Source organism: Polypterus senegalus, chromosome 13 (assembly GCF_016835505.1).
Source record: "Polypterus senegalus isolate Bchr_013 chromosome 13, ASM1683550v1, whole genome shotgun sequence".
Lineage (NCBI taxonomy): Eukaryota > Metazoa > Chordata > Cladistia > Polypteriformes > Polypteridae > Polypterus > Polypterus senegalus.
The window spans coordinates 159,365,300-159,384,518 of record NC_053166.1 but is presented as its reverse complement, the minus strand read 5'-3'; the positions used below and the strand labels follow the sequence as shown (position 1 = coordinate 159,384,518).

Genomic DNA, 19,219 nt, shown 5'->3' with positions numbered 1-19,219 from the left:
ATCTGTCTGTCTATTATATAGTGTCTTTCACATCTGTCTAGCTATCTGCTTGTCTATTATATAGTGTCTTTCAAATCTGTCGGCCTGTCTGTCTGTCTATTATATAGTGTCTTTCAAATCTGTTTGTCTATTATATAGTGTTTTTCACACGTATCTAGTACATAGTGTCTTTCACATCTCTCTAGCTATCTGTCTGTCTATTATATAGTGTCTTTCAAATATGTCTGTCTATTATATAGTGTCTTTCGCATCCATCTAGCTATCTATCTAATCATTTGCACCTGATCTGATGCACTGGATTCTGATTTGACGTAATTGAGCTGGAGATAATTGTAAGGGTATATTTACCTTTTCCGCATGCAAAATTTATGTTTATAATTATGTTATATTTATATTTGTAATCCATGTTTAAAATATATATATTTAATGTAAACGCAACGCAATGTAAATATGACAAGCTGTTCCTTCTATTATATCACCTTAATCTGAAGAAACTATTTAAATTAAAAATTAAATCTTGATATATCCACATATGTCAAAAAAGAAAAGACATTTCACGGGGTGTATTTACTTTTTCACCGACTGCATAACGAGCCATCAGATTTTCCAGTGACCTGCCATCAACTCGCAGCCGCCGCCGCCGCCGTCTTCTCGCCTCCCACGTGTCAGTGTTTACCTCCAGCTGGAGAGGCGCGCGAACGCAGGCGCTTTTCGAGAACACGTGACTGCGCACACGCCCGAGAGTCCATCAGCTGACAGCGCATGCTGCCCGCCCCGGTCACGTGACACGCACTAGTCGCCTCTGCCGCCACTGCGCGTGTTGCCGTTGGCTTCTTTTATTGCATATTATGTAGTTCTTAAGCCAATGGTCAGTAAAACCCAAAAAAGAAAAAAAACAAGAATAAATAAAATCTATATACTCCGGAAGCGAGGTCATCTCCTGCCCCTAAGCAGTCTTCTGCCACTGTCATTTTCACTTTTTGTTTCTCCCCGTTTGGATGCGTTAGAATAGTGGGCCGCGCCAGGGACTTTCCTGGCTCCCTGTGCAAGGCAGTACGGTGCGAGGAGCCGACGCTTCTTGTCATGTGTGCTGCCCCGACGACTCCGCGGCGCAGACATCCCAGCTACTTCCAGACGTGGCGCTCCGGTTTCAGCATGCAGCAGACGGCGCGAGGGTGGCGCTGACCCCACCGGCTGAGGACCTCTGCAGTTTTTTTTTTTAAACCTCTGAATAAGGCGGCGTGTGACTGTCGGAACAGAATGAGCGGTAAGTGGTGACTCGGACCGACCGACCGGCCAGCCGGCGTCTTCATATGCACTAGAATGAATTCATTTTTTTTTTTTGCTTTCCGTTTTACTTTGCTGCTGTCGGGCGCTTGGGCGGCGCTTCACCATTGTGATGTGTGATAAACTTTGTGCCCACCCAAATCTGGTGATGGTTTCCGTTGCCAGTGAAAGACCCTCATTGGGGGGTTAGGGGCTCAAGTCCGTCCGTCCACTTTTAACCCGTGCAGACGCGGACAAGCCAAACGTGCAGTGACCTGAACGACATTCAAGTTCACATTAATTATCATGGGCATGTACGTCGTGTAATGAGATTGTTAATGAGATTGGGGTTGACTTTTTACAGGCGAATAATAATTAACTATATAAGTCAATCTTATATGACAAAATCACAAACCTTCTCTCGAGCTCTCCCCAGAATTACAAACAATAAAGAAAACTAAAATGAAAGAACTTCTGACTTGGATAAAGATTAAAATTACGGGCCCAGTCCAGTGAGACACTATAAAGGCATAGGTGTGAAGGAGCTCCAGCCCGCGTCTCTTGACCCAGTTCTGCTGGAAAATTCATTGGCTGGCTGAAAGCCCATGATGCATGCGTGTCACAGAGAGGATGTGTGGTATTGTCCATGGTGGCCAGGGCCATCTCAATGCATGGGCACGCTGGGCAGTTGCCCGCGGGCCCCATGCTAATCTATGTGTGGTGACTTGCTGAGTGGTTGCGCAGGTAAGGGGCCCAGTGCACTGCTTTGCCCGGTGTCCTGTAATGCTATTAAGACGGTCCTGACGATGGCCATCGGTTTTGTCTTCATTCTCCTTTTTACGTTTACTGCTTTGGCTGATGTTTGTCACCAGAGATAAAGGCAACATCTGAGGTACAAGTGGTTACATTTCTTTTGTTTTTTCGGTTGGAGTACAGGCAGGTGCAGTCTACTTGTGCAGGGTCACACAGTGTCAGTAGTAGGGCTTGAACACACAATCTCAGGGTTTGAAGTCCAAAGCCTTAACCACTAAGCCTGTAATAAAAGTATTCAGAGCCTTTACTGTGGCTCTCCAGATTGTGCTCAGGTGCGTTCTTTTGCTATAATTACCTTTGAGATGTACTCAGAACCTGATTGGTGTCCACCTGTGGCAAAACTGAACTGATTGGACATCGTTTTAGAAAGGCGCACTTGTACCTTGGTATATAGAACAGGGGTGGGCAAAGTCATTCATTTCTGGAGTGGCCGCGGGTTTTTGTTCCAACCCCGTTGCTTAATTAGAAAACAATCCTTGCCAATAATTACATTTCATGGCTTGTTAGTTGCTTTAACTCTGTTATGTCAAGTCATTCTCATATCCTAGATTTTTTTTTTCCATTCTAAGGATATCATCCAAATACTTTGAAGTGTAAAACGGATGGGTAATTCTCAATCCTTCACTTTTTTCTTTTCTCTTTCCTTCCAAATATTTAATTATAGGGTGGCGCGGTGGCGCAGTGGTAGCGCTGCTGCCTCGCAGTTGGGAGACCCGGGTTCGCTTCCCGGGTCCTCCCTGCGTGGAGTTTGCATGTTCTCCCCGTGTCTGTGTGGGTTTCCTCCAGGCGCTCCGGTTTCCTCCCACAATCCAAAGACATGCAGGTTAGGTGGATTGGCGATTCTAAATTGGCTTGGTGTGTTTGTGTGTGTCCTGCGGTGGGTTGGCACCCTGTCCAGGATTGTTTCCTGCCTTGTGCCCTGTGTTGGCTGAGATTGGCTCCAGCAGACCCCCGTGACCCTGTATTCGGATTCAGCGGGTTAGAAAATGGATGGATGGATATTTAATTATACCAAATAGTGCATGATAAATACACACAGGTGTATAGGGTAACAAGCAAAATGGATAACTGCTGATTTCTTTTGTCATTTGCATCTTTTTGTTAATAAGGAGCAATTAAAAACCGAGAATGCAGCTGTTTAAGACTTAAATAAGCAATAAGGGTTCAAAATCTTAATGAGGGAGATAACTAAAATGAAGCAGAAGTGTTTCTTATTAAACAATTGGGTTGGAACAAAAACCTGCAGCCACTGTGGCCCTCCAGGAATGACTTTGCCCACCCCTGGTATAGAAGGTCCCACAGTTCATTACCTCCTGCAGGAAGAGAGTGCATCCCATAACTGAGCCTGCCTTTTTAATGAGTTATGTTGACTTGGTGCGCCTCTCTTGAAGTGAGGTTTCTGGCCCAGCACATCTCAGCATTGAAAATCAGAGTTGTTAAAAATGTGAGGAATGCCTCTATCCCAGGGGTCTCCAACCTTAACCCCTGAGAGCTACTTTTACAAAATGTAAATGGCCGAGAGCTCCTCATGTTTTCTAACATTTATTCTCATAGCTTATTTCAACCCAAACAAACTGAATAAGCTTGTTTTGCCTGAACATTTACAAAATGCTGGTGTCCGCAACTCAAACATCACCAAAAATATTTAGTTCACCTGCAAGTGCATTTTGTATGTCTGTATGTATTTTCTAGTGTATCTCACACTATTGAATTAAAACATGAATGCTGTCACAACAAAACAATGCAATTCCAAATACGCAGATATGACTTCATTTGTCATTTTGTTCCATGTCACTGTGTCACTTTACTCACAGGTCCAGTTGCATGTGTGATGTGCGTTTTAGTTCATCAGATGGCTCAACAAGAGAGGCCGGTGTATGGAGGAGTGGAGCCACTCAGGTTCACTGTTCTGGAATCATTTCAGTGTTCGTCTCTCCATCTTGTACTGAACTTTGATTTCATGACATTCATGTCAGACTCGCAGAGCTATGGAGACCCAAACAAAGCAGACATTTTTAGAGGTGCTTGGTGAAGATTCTTCTAGTTATCTGGCTCTGCTAAGCTCCAGAAATCCTGTTGAGTCTTTAACTGCACATTATTTTGGGTTTAGGTTTACTAATATCTTTATATATAATATACTATCGTGGCTGTCTGTTTGTCTGTCCACGATTTTAAAAAGCCTGTAGCTCGCAAACCGGTTCAACTATTGAGCTGAAATTTGGTACACATATACTATGTGACATCTAATATCTGCTTTCGTGGTAATGATTGACCTCCAAGGTTATTCCTATTTTTATTTTATTTTATTGTAGAATCAACTCTTGGCAGCATGGTGGCCGTGCGGCGCATGCGTACGGGCGCTGTTCTCATCCCTACCAACTTTGCTGTCACTTCCTCTACCTCTTCATATCTTAAATCTTTCTTGAGGCAGATTGAAGACTTACGTGCCAGCTTAAGTGAAAAATTAAAGAAAACGTACTAAGTAATTGCAACACAAACACTGACTTAATCAGTTTTAATGTGTAAAGATGCCGACAAAAGAAGAGAAGAAGCGGGCTGCGAGGGTGGAGAAAAGAAGAGCTGCTCAGGAAGGAACAACCTCTGAGCAAACTAATGATAAATGTACAGAGAAAGAGGATGAAAACTATAAATGCTCAAGTCGAGTGTATTCACTGCACGTTATCGTTATAGCAGTCCGCCGTTACTGGTATAATATATAAAATCCAATATCTGCATGTCTGTCCGCTCTTCACAGATTTAGATTGGGTTTTTTTCTATAATTTGCTTGAACATTCCAGTTGATTTTGCAACTTCTCTCATTACGCTATGTATCAGAGTTCGCTTGCAGGACCAACGCATCGGGCCGAGGGGAGGGGGCTTTTCACTCGCGTGTCCTTAACTCTGCTTAGCTAGCGAATGAGAGAACAGTTGAATTCAAATTTGTTTGATATCTAAAATAAAGTGTTACTTAGGTCTTGAGATGAGTTTGAGTCCGTATATTCTCTTAAGTGTATGCCACTTTGAAAAGATAGATGCAATTCCCCTTGTGGATCTTGATATGGTTTTTTTGGAAAGATCACCCATCCCTAATTTGACTAATCAAGTTTTCAAATTTATGTATGATTCATTAACCCTTTGGCGAGCTATTTGGAAAGGGGTTACGAGCTACTGGTAGCTCGCAAGCGACATGTTGGAGACCCCTGCTCTATCCACATTAAAGCAGCACCGTCTCCTAAATCCCGCGTCGCATTATGTGACTTCTAATTCTTGAGTATGTCATATTTGCTGACTGTAGTTGCTGATCTCATCAATGGTCCATATTAGTTTATATGACTGAAAATCACTTTACTGACTGAATGACAAGTAGATGATCCAGGACATGGAGCTCAAAGACGGTAAGATTATAGAATGATGACCTCTAAATTAACAGTAGCAAGGATGACAAATCTCCAGTGGCATCTTAATAGAAACTTAGCTGTGATGGTTGCGGTCGTAAGAATCATCTTGAGGGGAGAAGAAAGAAAAGCAAAGAAGCAAAAGAGAGGTTCAGGAGGAGGATACATGGGTTGCCTGGGTTCAGAAAAATTGATAAATTCAGACTTTAAGATTCAAAGATTTTTATTTGTCACATACACAGTTATACAAATACAATGATGATTATCTATCCATTTTTGTAATTCCCTTCATGGCCATGAGAAGCTGATGTTTATCATGATATTAGCAGTAAGGCCAGTATGTTTAAATAATGCCACCTGAAGCATTATACACACACACATATATACAGTACATATACAGTGGGTACGGAAAGTATTCAGACTCCTTCAATTTTTCACTCTGTTATATTGCAGCCATTTGCTAAAATCATTTAAATTAATTTTTTTCCTCATTAATGTACACACAGCACCCCATATTGACAGACAAAAAAAAGAATTTTTGAAATTGTTGCAGATTTATTAAAACTGAACTATCACCTGGTCCTAAGTATTCAGACCCTTTGCTGTGACACTCATATATTTAACTCCGGTGCTTTCCATTTCTTCTGATCATCCTTGAGATCACCTTCATTTGAGTCCAGCTGTGTTTGATTCTACTGATTGGACTTGATTAGGAAAGCCACACACCTGTCTATATAAGACCTTACAGCTCACAATACATGTCAGAGCAAATGAGAATCATGATGTCAAAGGAACTGCCTGAAGAGCTCAGAGACAGAATTGTGGCAAGGCACAGATCTGGCCATGGTTACAAAACAATTTCTGCTGCACTTAAGGTTCCCAAGAGCACAGCGGCCTCCATAATCCTTAAATGGAAGACGTTTGGGATGACCAGAACCCTTCCTAGAGCTGAGCTACAGGGGGAGAAGAGCCTTGGTGAGAGAGGTAAAGAAGAACCCAAAGATCACTTTGGCTGAGCTCCAGAGATGCAGTCGGGAGATGGGAGAAAGTTGTAGAAAGTCAACCATCAATGCAGCCCTCCACCAGTCAGGGCTTTATGGCAGAGTGGCCTGTCGGGAGCCTCTCCTCAGTTCAAGACACATGACAGCCCGCATGGAGTTTGCTAAAAGACATCTGAAGGACTCTGAGATGATGAGAAATAAGATTCTCTGGTCTGATGAGACCAAGATAGAACTTTTTGGCCTTAATTCTAAGCGGTATGTGTGGAGACAACCAGGCACTGCTCATCACTTGTCCAATACAGTCCCCACAGTGAAGCATGGCAGTGGCAGCATCATGCTGTGGGGGTGTTTTTCAGCTGCAGGGACAGGACCACTGGTTGCAATTGAGGGAAAGATGAATGCGGCCGGCCAAGTATAGGGATATCCTGGACAAAAACCTTCTCCAGAGTGCTAAGGACCTCAGACTGGGCCGAAGGTTTACCTTCGAACAAGACAATGACACAACAACTCTGTGACTGTTCTTGAATGGCCCAGCGAGAGTCCTGACTTAAACCAATTGAGCATCTCTGGAGAGACCTAAAAATGGCTGTCCACCAACATTTACCATCCAACCTGACAGAACTGGAGAGGATCTGCAAGGAGGAATGGCAGAGGATCCCCAAATCCAGGTGTGAAAAACTTGTGGCATCTTTCCCAAGAAGACTCCTGGCTGTATTAGCTCAAAAGGGGGCTTCTACTAAATACTGAGCAAAGGGTCTGAATACTTAGGACCATTTGATATTTCAGTTTTTCTTATTTAATCTGCAACAATTTCAAAAATTCTTTTTTTTGTCTGTCAATATGGGGTGCTGTGTGTACATTAATGAGGAAAAAATGAATTTAAATGATTTTAGCAAATGGCTGCAATATAACAAAGAGTGAAAAATTGAAGGGGGTCTGAATACTTTCCGTACCCACTGTATGTGTGTGTGTGTGTGTGTTGTGGAAGTTCAGCTCCCAAAGACAGACAGACACCAGATGTCCAAAAAACACACACATTTAATATTTTTCTTCCAATTTACAACATCACACAATGCTCTAACAGCCACAATTCACTTACAGTCCCTTCTTTTCTCTCTTCTCCTGATTCTTCTGCCGCCTGTACTTCTCTCCTCTCCTCATAAGCTTCCTCTCAACTCCAGCTCATCTAATGGAGTCATGTGGCCCTTTTATAATGTCCTGGATGTACTCCAGGTGCTCCATAATGATCTTCCGCCTGCACTTTCTGGTGTGGCGGAAGTGCTGCATGAGCACTGAGAAGCACTCTAGGTGTTCCTGGATTCTTTTCCAGCAGCACTTCCTGGTGTGGAGAAAGTGCTGCAGTCCAAGGCCCCGTAATCATCCGAGCAGCCATTGGCCCATTTGCTTGAATATCCTGGTTGATTTTGTGACTTCTCTCATCGTGCTTAGTATCATAGTTCAGTTGTGACACCGATTTATTTGCATGAATTCGAGAGACAGGCTGTGGGCTGAGGGAATGGGGAGGCAGGGCCTCAGGAGCAGAGAGCTGGGTGGGCCCTCCTCACTCACGCACCAGCCTCCGTTTGAGTCGCTGTACCTCTCGACACGTGTTGGAGTATACCTTGCCTCCGCTTAGCTAGCGATACCTGTTTGTTCAGTAGACATCATCTGCAGATTAAGAGAGAGAGAGTGATCAAAGCTACGTGTCTTTTAGAGCAGGGGTCCCCAACCCCTGGTCCGCAGCTGACGGACAGCTGGGCCGTGAGACTCACTCAGTGAAGGGCTACAGCAAAAAGGCTGCCCCCTTCACTGACACTTTTCAGAATGCTAGGCGGGCAGGGCTTTGCAGCGACGCAGAGAGGGGAGAGAGACCGAGGTGAGAGAGTATTTTTATGTTTCTGACAGTTTCCCCATATGACACGTGTCTATAGAAATCTTGTTACTACGAAGTGCATTCAGCAGCAGATACTTTAATTACAACGAAGTGACCTTGAAATGCTTGAATGAATCCACAGAGCAGTTAGTTCTGTGGTCGCAGCTCAGTTGTGCACATTTGCACAACGATCCCCAAACAGAAACATAGCAAAAAAACAGCACGAGGGAAGTTCAAAGAGAGAACATTTTTTACAGTTTTTGTTTTCTGTGGTTTTCAGTGATACTGTTTGCTTATTGCTCGTCAACATTTGAAAAACATCCATCGGAATTTAACTCATTGTCACCCTTCTATGGAAACGGCAGACACGAAGAAACGATAACGCTGTTAATGTGATGTGCAATCTGTTGGAATGACAAATGCAATGCACATGTCTTTGTTATATGCAAAAAAGAAGAAAAATCTCGGGTTGCAAATGTATGCGAACTGCTGCATTTGAAGAAGGCGAAAAAGCCGTTTTTATGTGGTTCAGTGATGCTCCTTCAATAAACATTCCTATTAATGCAGCACTCATTCAAGAAAATGTGTGGTTTTTAAACGCTCTTGGGACCTCTGTCAGTGGGACAACACGCTGTGAGCCTGCTGTTTCCCTGCCCCGGCAATGGACAAACAATCTTACACAGATGCTGCAATCGCGCTTCAGGATGCACTTCAGTGTAACGTTCCCGTTGTTTATCCCAGAATAGTTCAGAAACCTCACAATATGAAGAAGAGGATTATTCGGCATCTGATTGATAACTGTGCTGCCCACAACATACTTCCACATTCAGATAATGTTCGTATTGAATTCCTCCCGCCCAATTGCACAGCAGTGCTTCAGCCATTGGGTTTGGGCATCATTCGCATCCTGAAAGTGTATTATCACAAGGAAATGCTGAGAAAAATTCTCGTCAGCATAACTTGTAGGCAGGAGGAGACTAAAATTAACACGAAAGAAACTATTGAAGCTGCTTCCAGTTCCAACATCCTATCTTTGAGAGGCAGCATTTTCTGTAGTGACAGCAACCAAGACGAGATTACGGAGTAGACTGAACATAAGCAACACACTCCGTGTGTCACTGTCTTCCATTGTCCCCAGATGGGATCTTCTGGTTTCAGGAAAACCAGTTCAGGGCTCCCACTGATTTTGCATTATGGTAAGCTGTATAATTTCTATTACGATATTATAACTTAATAACAATAGAAATGTAAATTGTGTATAAAACTGCCCTATGAACCCGCCCCTAAAAATCCCCACCACCCAGTCCCTGGAAAAATTTGCTTCTAGTGGAGCAGTCCTTGGTGTCAAAAAGGTTGGGGACCAATGTTTTAGAGGGTAGCTGTTCATAGGCAGAGATATAACGACCATTTGCTCTTCTTTTCACATGGGAGAATCTTTTTACACTAAACACGCGTGTTGCAAATTTAAGGGACATTTAACAGGCATTTCAAATATGGCTGGCATTTTAATGTTCCAGAGATTAACAAAATTTCACAATATGTACACAGTGCTATATTGGAAAATGAATATCAATATCATGAACAGGTATGTGTCTCTGGTGCTTGTGGCACAGCAAGAACTGCATTGTGAGAAATTTACAACTGTTAAAATAGTTCCTACAGTTTTTAAATTAGCATAGACTCATTTATTGTTATAATATAATTATTTATTAATATTTAAGAAAAAGATGCCATGGCATGAAAATGCCGCCGTTACCAAACTACTGCATGAGCCAATCACCTTGTCACCTGCTCCCATGTAAAATGTTGGTGTGCCTATGAATCTGGGAAAACTAGTATGTGTTAATGAAAACATTTATTGTAAAACTTTAAAAATGCTTGTTCTAAGATGCAGTTTACTTATGAAACTTTTTTTATTAAAAGCTAGTAAAAGCAATGCTGAAACACTAATTGGAGAGCAATTGTATGTTGTTGTGGTCATTGATCCAGTCTGCAGTGCTGTTACCATCCACATCAAAAGTTTAGGACGTGTTTGTTGGGGGGGTTTTGATTCTGTGGCAGTGCAGAACATCATTCGATTGCTTTTTATTCTCTTGGGCTGTTGAATGTTTTTGTAGTGTTATTAACAGCATTGTTAAAAGTACTTTGTGATACTTTTTAATTTCAAGAAAATGGAAGTTACCTTCATTTTATTTTCTTCGTTTTTTTCTTTTTGTTTTTCTGATTCAGTTCATTAACATGTATTTTGTAGTAAATGCTGGTCCCAAAAATGATGCTGTTAAGCTGCACGTTTTTTTGTTATGTTTTCTCTTTTGGGCTTCACTTCCAGTTATGTGGTGCGGCAGAAATGTGAAGTAATCCATTAAAGCCTGGACTGAAGCAGGGCCCTGCATTGACAGAAAGCCACTGAAAATAACAGCAAGTTTGATATGTTTGAAACTTTGGTATAAGTTAAACAAAGAAAAAAGAAGTCACACACAAATGTATTTTATCATGGTTTCGTTGGGCCCTTTGCCTACCTTTATCTATCGTTAGGTTCAGGGATCGACTTAACACAAATGTTTTTGTTATTTGGGAGACAAACTCTGCACTGGCTAAGCACTTCCCAGCCTGGGATCAATTTTTGTTTTCATCACTCCTGTTGTCAGAAGGCCAGATGTTCTGTTAAATTATGTTTTGTGGAGCTTTTTTTTTAACCATGCATGCTTATGCTACGATGACAGCAGACGTTGTAAGAAGTCTCATTCCAGGAAAAGCAAGAAATTGAAGTTCCAGAAGGAGGAGGAAGACTTGAGACAATAGGAAAATGGGAGCAGAAAGGTTCAGGGTGAAGAATTTGGGAACATAGTGCCAGAGAACCGCAGCGGCAGAACATGTGCAGGAGGATGTTAACTTTTCTGTTAGTTTTGTATTTTTGTACATCTGGAAGTACTCCGAGACTTACTTAAGTGAAGAGTCAGAATAAATTGTATTGTTTTTAAACATTTACAAATCACTTAAGGATACAATGCCTAGCAGCACAAGTACACACGGTATATGCACAAAGTACACTTGTGTACTCAAAATATAACTGGTCACGTTCAAATTTTGTTATTGCTTTTTGTAGCAGGTACTTCAGTCTTACTGTATTTACAGTATGTATCTGAGTAACAGTAAAAAGGAAGATGCAAAGTAGAAATACATACAAAGAAGAGTTGACTAAAAACCTGAAAAAATGGAACATACAGTGTTTTTATAGGTGTGGCATGCTTCTATGGTGTCTTCTAGGGTTATTCAAAGTTTTGGGTTTCTTTAAAATGGCATCCACCAGTCCTGAGAGATGGGGTTTTTACACAGCAGTTAGTCAGTTTTTAAAAAGACATCACCAATGACTATAGGATTTCCAGGCTTTGACCTCTGCTCTCATTTAAAGAAACCATTTCTGGCCTGTGATTATTGTATTTGTTTGCTTTTAGGTTTTACTTGTTTTGCTGTTTGTGTTTTTTGTTTTGCTTTTAGTGTTTTCGGTCCTTTTTAGAAACCATTTAGTACAGATTTAAATACAAAGGAACTATGTTTTGTTGGTCCTAGCACCAGAGATTTTAATGTTTGGGTTTTTTTTCCCTCCTCTTTTTGTGGACATCTTTGGTATTTTAATGTGCAAACCATTTGCCTTGTTTTTGGCCTATGCAGGCCAGTAGCCTGCCCTTTAAGTTGGTGATGAGGTCTGCTCATTGGTTCCAGACCTGTGAAGAAGGCAGGTCTTTGTATTTTAACATTACTCAGTGGTAGGATCGCAATCCTATCAGACTCAGATTCAGGAACTGAAAGAGCAGTCTTGTGGTTTAGACTCCAGTTCCTTAACCGTTGCCACAATGCCTGTAACAGAGAAGAGAAACAAATGCATAGATAAGAAAAAAAGGACATGAGACAAGATCAACATTTTCAATGTCCCTATGAGCACTAGCACTGTTGGTGTGATAATAAGGAAATGTCAGCAGCATCATGCTGCCTGAAAAAAGATTTCCATCAAAAACTGTCATCTAAAAATGACGAGGGCTTGGGAGTAAAACCACTGAGGAGCGTGGGCTTTGATGAATTGTATGGGATTGTGGCAAGAATAAAATTGTTTACTCAGACATGATTGCCTTTTGTGTACTCTTAACAGTTTCCTGAATGTATGAGAGTCAATAAGCTTCATTTACAGAAAAGTTCTTAGGCTTATGTAAGAGCAAAACTGAGTTTTTACCTAAAATTCAAAACACTTAGTTTGGCCTAAACCTAATACCTTCCATGCTGCATGAAACACTAATCTCAGAGCAAATTGTGATGGTGGCAACATCGTGGAGTTATTCTTATTATTGGGAAATGGACAACTTGTTAATTTTGAAGGACCAAATGGATTTAGAAACGCAACTAGAAAAAATAAAAAACTGCTACTTAGTTTGTATTAGTCAGCTGAAAAACTGAAGTTTCCTACTTTTGTCATACATTGTGCAGAAGGAAAGAATTTGTAATGAGGTTGAAATATCAAAGTGATGGGCTTTGTTGAGCACAATTAGATCATTTTCAAGGTGATGTCTCTGTGTGTGTATTATCATGGAATTTCCCTCCACTTGCCCTTTTACCTGTTTCCTCAAAGGTAAATGTTCTCGTCAAGTTCATTATCGGGTTGGTCTACTGTTGCACTTTAAGTTGAACACACACACACATAGATAAACACACACACAGACCCTAACCACAACAGTGCTCCATGAATGACACACACGCTGATTAACCCTTAGCACTTTAAACCACACAAGTGCTTTAGGAATAACAGCCTGTCATTCAGCACTTCAAGAGACTTACTTATTTTAGGCACGAACAACAATACGATGTTTTAGTGATATCTCAGACCTAAATATTACTTTTGGTCTACAAGAATACATTTAAACATACAAAGACTCAGCACTCTTGACTATAGGCCATTCATCAGCCAAGAATACCTTCTTTATCGTATCTGTCCCTTCTGTTGAGTATAGCGCTCTTCACTCTCAGCCATATAAACCTCGCAGCACAGAAATAATGGCAAAAATCCGGCTGTCACCAGGTGCTCAAAGAAATCTAACTTATTACTTCAATCACTCTAGACATTAAGACAAAGCATTGAAAGTTAAAAGCAGCATGGTATTTATTACAAGAATAATAATAATACCACAAGAACAAAGAATACTAGAAAATAGGTAGTGATAGGAAAGTCTGAATATATATAGTCTTTAGAAAAAGCTTACGAAAAAGTTACAGATGACAAGGATGAATGTCCCAGGGAGGCGTTTGATTTAGCAATCGATGTTCATGATGTCTTTCTGACGACCAGGGCCGTCTTCGTCCGTTCCTCCTTTTCTTTCTTCTTCTTTCTTTGCTTCTCTTTCTTCTCCCTTTGCTTCTCTCCTCTTCTTTCCAAACCAAGGCATATTTATTATGAAATGTCAAGCCTTGGTTTCACAACACATGCACCTGATTGGCTGGCTGTCAAAATGATTGATGAATTAATTCACTGTCCGTTTTCCCACACAACAAAACCTTTGATGTACTTTGAGGTAGCACTCCCAGGTTTTAAACTAAACTTTGTTGTTCCAGATGTCCATCCATAAAATGATCAATAGCCTGAGGTACCAGCTCAGCATCCTTTCCCAGGCAATAAACCAAATTAGCACTAAGCTATGAACAAAAGTAAGGTGTAAGGGAAGAAAACCTGCTTTAATTTGTCTTAGTTCATCTGTTGTCTTGTCTTGAACAAAATATAATGGAAACCAAAATGTACAGATTTTATACACCATAACAGTGTGTTTTGGATGAACTAGTTAAAATAAAAATTGTCACTCTTATTACAGATGTTTATTACTAACATCCTGTGGTTTTTGTTTTCAAACCTTTCAATTTTGCTTACCAAAGGAAGCTGTTTTGACATTTGAGGCATTGAAACTTTTTCCACGAAAGTACTTTTTGTGAAAGTTTTTATGAGTAAAAACTTCTATTGTGTTTGTTTTGAAACATATTTTGATGTTTTCATCAATTTTTCAGTAATGGAATAAGTCTTGCAAATCGCCAGTAAGTGATTTGTCCACCTGGCGTTGCCCCTCTGCCTTAGTGAATCTTTTTTTGTATGTGCTTTTCTAAGCTGGGCACCAGTGTTGGTTTTGTTAGTAATAAGTGAAACGTAGAGAGTTGATATGTTACTGAGTGTTCTTGGAGCATATACTGTAGAAAGTTATATGACTCTTGCTCCAGATTTTTTGCATGAACCACCAGCTAATGATCTGGTATTCAACACCCATTGCCAGCACAAATCAGACCAGCAGTAATTTTAGACAAGGAATACTTTTCTACAGAAAAGAATATGAAACGGTGTCTGTTTTAGTGCATTAGTCCGTGAATGTTAGGTTAGTATGAACAGCTTTGCAAACGTCAGCAATGTATAGTTTTGAAATATGAGTTATTTGAATGATGTAAACTTTGTCTTTACGAAAGTGGTTGTGAATAAAAACTTCTATTGTATTTGTTTTGAATCATGTTTTGATGTTTTCATCAATGTGTATATATACTATTGTCCAGCATTTGTCACCATAGATCCCTATTGTATCAGAAGCTAACTGCATGAAAATGTGAGATTCAAATGTTTTCTCATCCTTCACTACAAACTACATGGGATAAGTAGCATATACAAAAACATAATTTTTGGGGTGGAGTATTCCTTTATTAACCCTGTTTGCTTTTCTTAGTGCCAGTAATATTCTGTCTCATCTTCACCACCTTCTGCAGGGCTTTACGATCTTGAGAAGAGCAGGTGCTTTAAATGTTAACATCGTTTCTATGGACTTAACTGTCTGCCACAAAATCTGATTCATGTATGAAACTGAGGCCACTAATCTGACCACCTATTATTTAATGACTGCCGAGGCAAAAACAAGTCCAGTAGACTCTCAGCATTTTGCTTGAAACCCTCTAATAAATGAGATCTATTATGGAGAACCTAATTGAAAGTTTCTGTCATGTTGCAAAATGAACCAAAAAATTACCTTAAAACTGCTTGAAAATTTGATTTGGGAAAACCGCACATCAGAGCCATCATCGATATGGTGCATGCAATCGACTGGAGTAGTTCAGAGTTAATTGATGCTATTCCAAGAGAAGAGCAACAGGTTTTTCTATGGTCTTGTGTTTGTCATGATTGATATGAGGGAGACTCGGGACTCCTAAACTTGCCGCCACTGATTGTTTGACGCTGTCACGGACCCGATTGTTTGACGCCGTCATGGTCATGCTGCAAATCTCCAGCTTGCTGCATTTCAGCTCTTGCCACCACAATGGCGGAGCTGCCTTTTCATAATAAATGGAACTTCTTGTTTCATTTCAGGTTTCTGAAAACAACAAGGGGCCCAACCTCAAGCTTAATTTAAATCTGTAGTTCTGACATGCTGATGCCTGTGATGCTTATCTGTTTCCTTGCCATTAAAGTGCTGTCCCATTTAAAACGTTCATTCTTATATTTTGTCAGTATCATTTTTTCTTTTTTATGTGTTTTTTTCGGTTTAAGTGTGACACATCTGTTGTAGATCATAGGTAAAATGATCCTGGAATGGACTGATGCCCTGTGTAAGGCTAATTCCTGCCTGTTTCCTCTTGAAATTAAACTTGTGTTAAGCTGCTAAGGGCCTCTAAGTGCATGCAGCATTGTAAAGTGCTTGAACAGCAACAAAAATAAAGTGTCAAATATTTAAAGAAATTGGTGGTAGTCATGGTCAATCATCAGATCCTCCTTACCATCCTCCCTGAGCTTTACATCACTGGAATTTCCCTTAGTTGGTTTGAATCCTAACTCTTGGGCAGGTCCTACCGTGTTTCCTGGTGAGGAGCCTGTGCATGGGGGTAAGTCAAGGATTCAAACAACATTTCTTTATATAGCACATTTTCATACAAAAAAATGTAGCTCAAAGTGCTTTACAAAATGAAGAATAGAAAAATAGAAGACATAATAAAAAATATAAGTCAACATTAATTAACATAGAATAAGTAAGGTCCGATGGCCATGGTGGACAGAAAAAACAAAAAAAAAAAACTCCAAAAGCTGGAGGAAAAAAATAAAATCTGTAGGGATTCCAGACCAAGAGACCTCCCAGTCCCCTCTGGATTGGTCGTTTGTCCTTTTCACCCTCTCCTCTTCTTTTTTTTACACTTCCTCACTAGACCCCATCTTCAGTCCCATAGTTTCTCACATCAGTGCTATTATGATGTTCCCTCCAAAGAACCTCCATCTATAGAATCTCTGCATCTCTCAGCGATATTGCAATCTGGATGAAGATAGATAGATACTTTATTAATCCCAAGGGGAAATTTACATAATCCAGCAGCAGTATACTGATAAAGAACAATATTAAATTAAATAGTAATAAAAATGCATGTAAAAGCAGACAATAACTTTGAATAATGTTAGCATTTACTCCCCTGGGTGGAATTGAAGAGTCGCATAGTGTGGGGTCTCCGCAGTCTGTCAGTGGAGCAAGACGGTGACAAAAGTCTGTCACTGAAGCTGCTCCTCTGCCTGGAGATGATCCTGTTCAGTGGATGCAGTGGATTCCACGATTGACAGGAGTTTGCTCAGTGCCCGTCGCTCTGCTACAGATGTTAAACTGTCCAGCTTTATTTAAACAATAGAGCCTGCCTTCTTAACAAGTTTGTCCAGACGTGAGACGTCCTTCTTCTTTATGCTGCCTCCCCAGCACACCGCCGCATAGAAGAGGGCACTCGCCACAACTGTCTGATAAAACATTTGCAGCATCTTATTGCAGATGTTGAAGGACGCTAACCTTCTAAGAAAGTATAGTCGGCTCTGACCTTTCTTACACAGAGCATCAGTATTGGCAGTCCAGTCCAGTTTATCATCCAGCTGCACTCCCAGGTATTTATAGGTCTGTACCCTCTGCACAGTCACCTCTGATGATCACGGGGTCCATGAGGGGTCTGGTCCCCCTAAAATCCACCACCAGTTCCTTGGTCTTGCTGGTGTTCAGGTGTAAGTGGTTTGAGTCACACCATTTAACAAAGTCCTTGATTAGCTTCCTGAACTCCTCCTCCTGTCCACTCCTGATGCAGCCCACAATAGCAGTGTCGTCAGTGAACTTTTGCACGTGGCAGGACTCCGAGTTGTATTGGACGTCTGATTTATGTTGGCTGAACAGGACCAGAGAAAGTCCAGTCCCCTGCGGTGCTCCTGTGTTGCTGACCACAATGTCAGACCTGCAGTTACCAAGACGCACATACCGAGGTCTGTCTGTAAGATCGTCCACAATCCATGCCACCAGGAATGAATCTACTCCCATCTCAGTCAGCTTGTCCCTAAGGAGCAGAGGTTGGATGGTGCTGAAGGCACTAGAGAAGTCCACAAACATAATTCTTACAGCACCACTGCCTCTGTCTAGGTGAGAGAGGGATCGGTGTAGCATATAGATGATGGCATCCTCCGCTCCCACTTTCTCCTGGTATGCGAACTGCAGAGGGTCAAGGGCGTGCCGGACGTGTGGCATCTCCAGATAAACCTGTCAAAGACGGACCACCTTGTTATCCCTGTTCGTCAATCTGCTAAGCACTGCACCTCCATTTGGCTTGGATCACTATGTCTAACACCCGCCAGTTTGGTACACAGTCTTGTGGTAGTGATGGATGACAAGATGTCTTTCACTGATTGTGTTTCAGCTGTCCCTCAGTCTTGCAGATTCACTCTGCACAACATTTGCAATATCGGAGCACATCTCACAGAGTATGCAGCACATCTTATGGTCCAGGCTTTGGTCTTGTTATTGCTGGACTACTGCAACACTCTACTGGCAGGTGTACCAGCATGTGTCATCGAGCCACTGCAGATCACTGTAATGTAGCCTCACGTCTGGTGTTCAACATGACATTCCTGTTCTTAGGTCACTACATTGGCTCCTTGCAGCATCTCATATTTAGGTTCAAATCCTTAATACTCGGTTACAGAGTAGCCACTGGGGCAGCACCTGTATGTATGGAAACACTTGTGAGGTTGTCTTCTTCTTTTTGCCCACTTAGACCTGCTGATGAACGGTGTCTGGTAATGCCCCCTCTGTGTGGAATCAAATCTCAATCCTGACTCTCTTCAGTTGTAACTCCTAGCTGATGTTCACTCGATTATGTTGGCCTCTTTTGTTAGTCACTTTTGTTAAAAGCATCTGCTAAATAAATTAATGTCAGTGTAGTACAAAACTAAATTAATATAATTGCAGACAAAGCAGATACCTAAATGATTTAGGACATATTCCAGAGAAATTGGCACTGCACAACCTCAAAATCCAGTAAATATATGAAGAATGATACATGGAACAAGTAAGAGAAGTACATTGGAATGAACAGCAGCCATCCCATCAGTGGCCTCTTCTCTGCATTGTGGTCAGGTGAACGCTAAGGCTGCCTAAAGTCCAGTTCTGAGGGTCTGAGGAGGAGCTTTTTCTTACCTTCCATCCGCATGTTAAATAAGGAAAAGTTCTACAAATGTGTGATGCTCGATTGTTAACTCTCTCACATTAAGTTATTAGCATTATTTATTAATTACTATTATTTATGACAATTATTCTATTAATGATTTTTGAATTTATAAACTTGGGGATTATTATTGTCCCTTCATTTCAACTGTCCCTATATTCATCTCAAGGCACAATCATTGGAGTTGAGCAGTTTAGGTTTAGGTTTAGTTTATTTATATAGCACATTTACAACAGCTACACGACTGACCAAAGTGCTGTACATTTAGAAACATCAACATAAAATAGAAATATACGATTTAGCCAAAAGAAGCACAGCAGAAACACATAAAAATAATTTGTATAAATATATCT

At 41.0% G+C, this 19,219-nt stretch overlaps 1 protein-coding gene across 1 annotated transcript in view; it reads left to right on the top strand.

Annotated features, from left to right (window-relative positions):
* Positions 1-791: 791 nt before the first annotated feature.
* snx29 (sorting nexin 29) overlaps positions 792-19,219 on the top strand; it is a 439,469-nt gene continuing 421,041 nt past the window's right edge. The window contains exon 1 of the mRNA XM_039774870.1: positions 792-1,267. Coding sequence (XP_039630804.1) covers positions 1,261-1,267 — 7 coding nt within the window. The 5' untranslated portion in view covers positions 792-1,260. The remainder of the gene's footprint in view (positions 1,268-19,219) is intronic.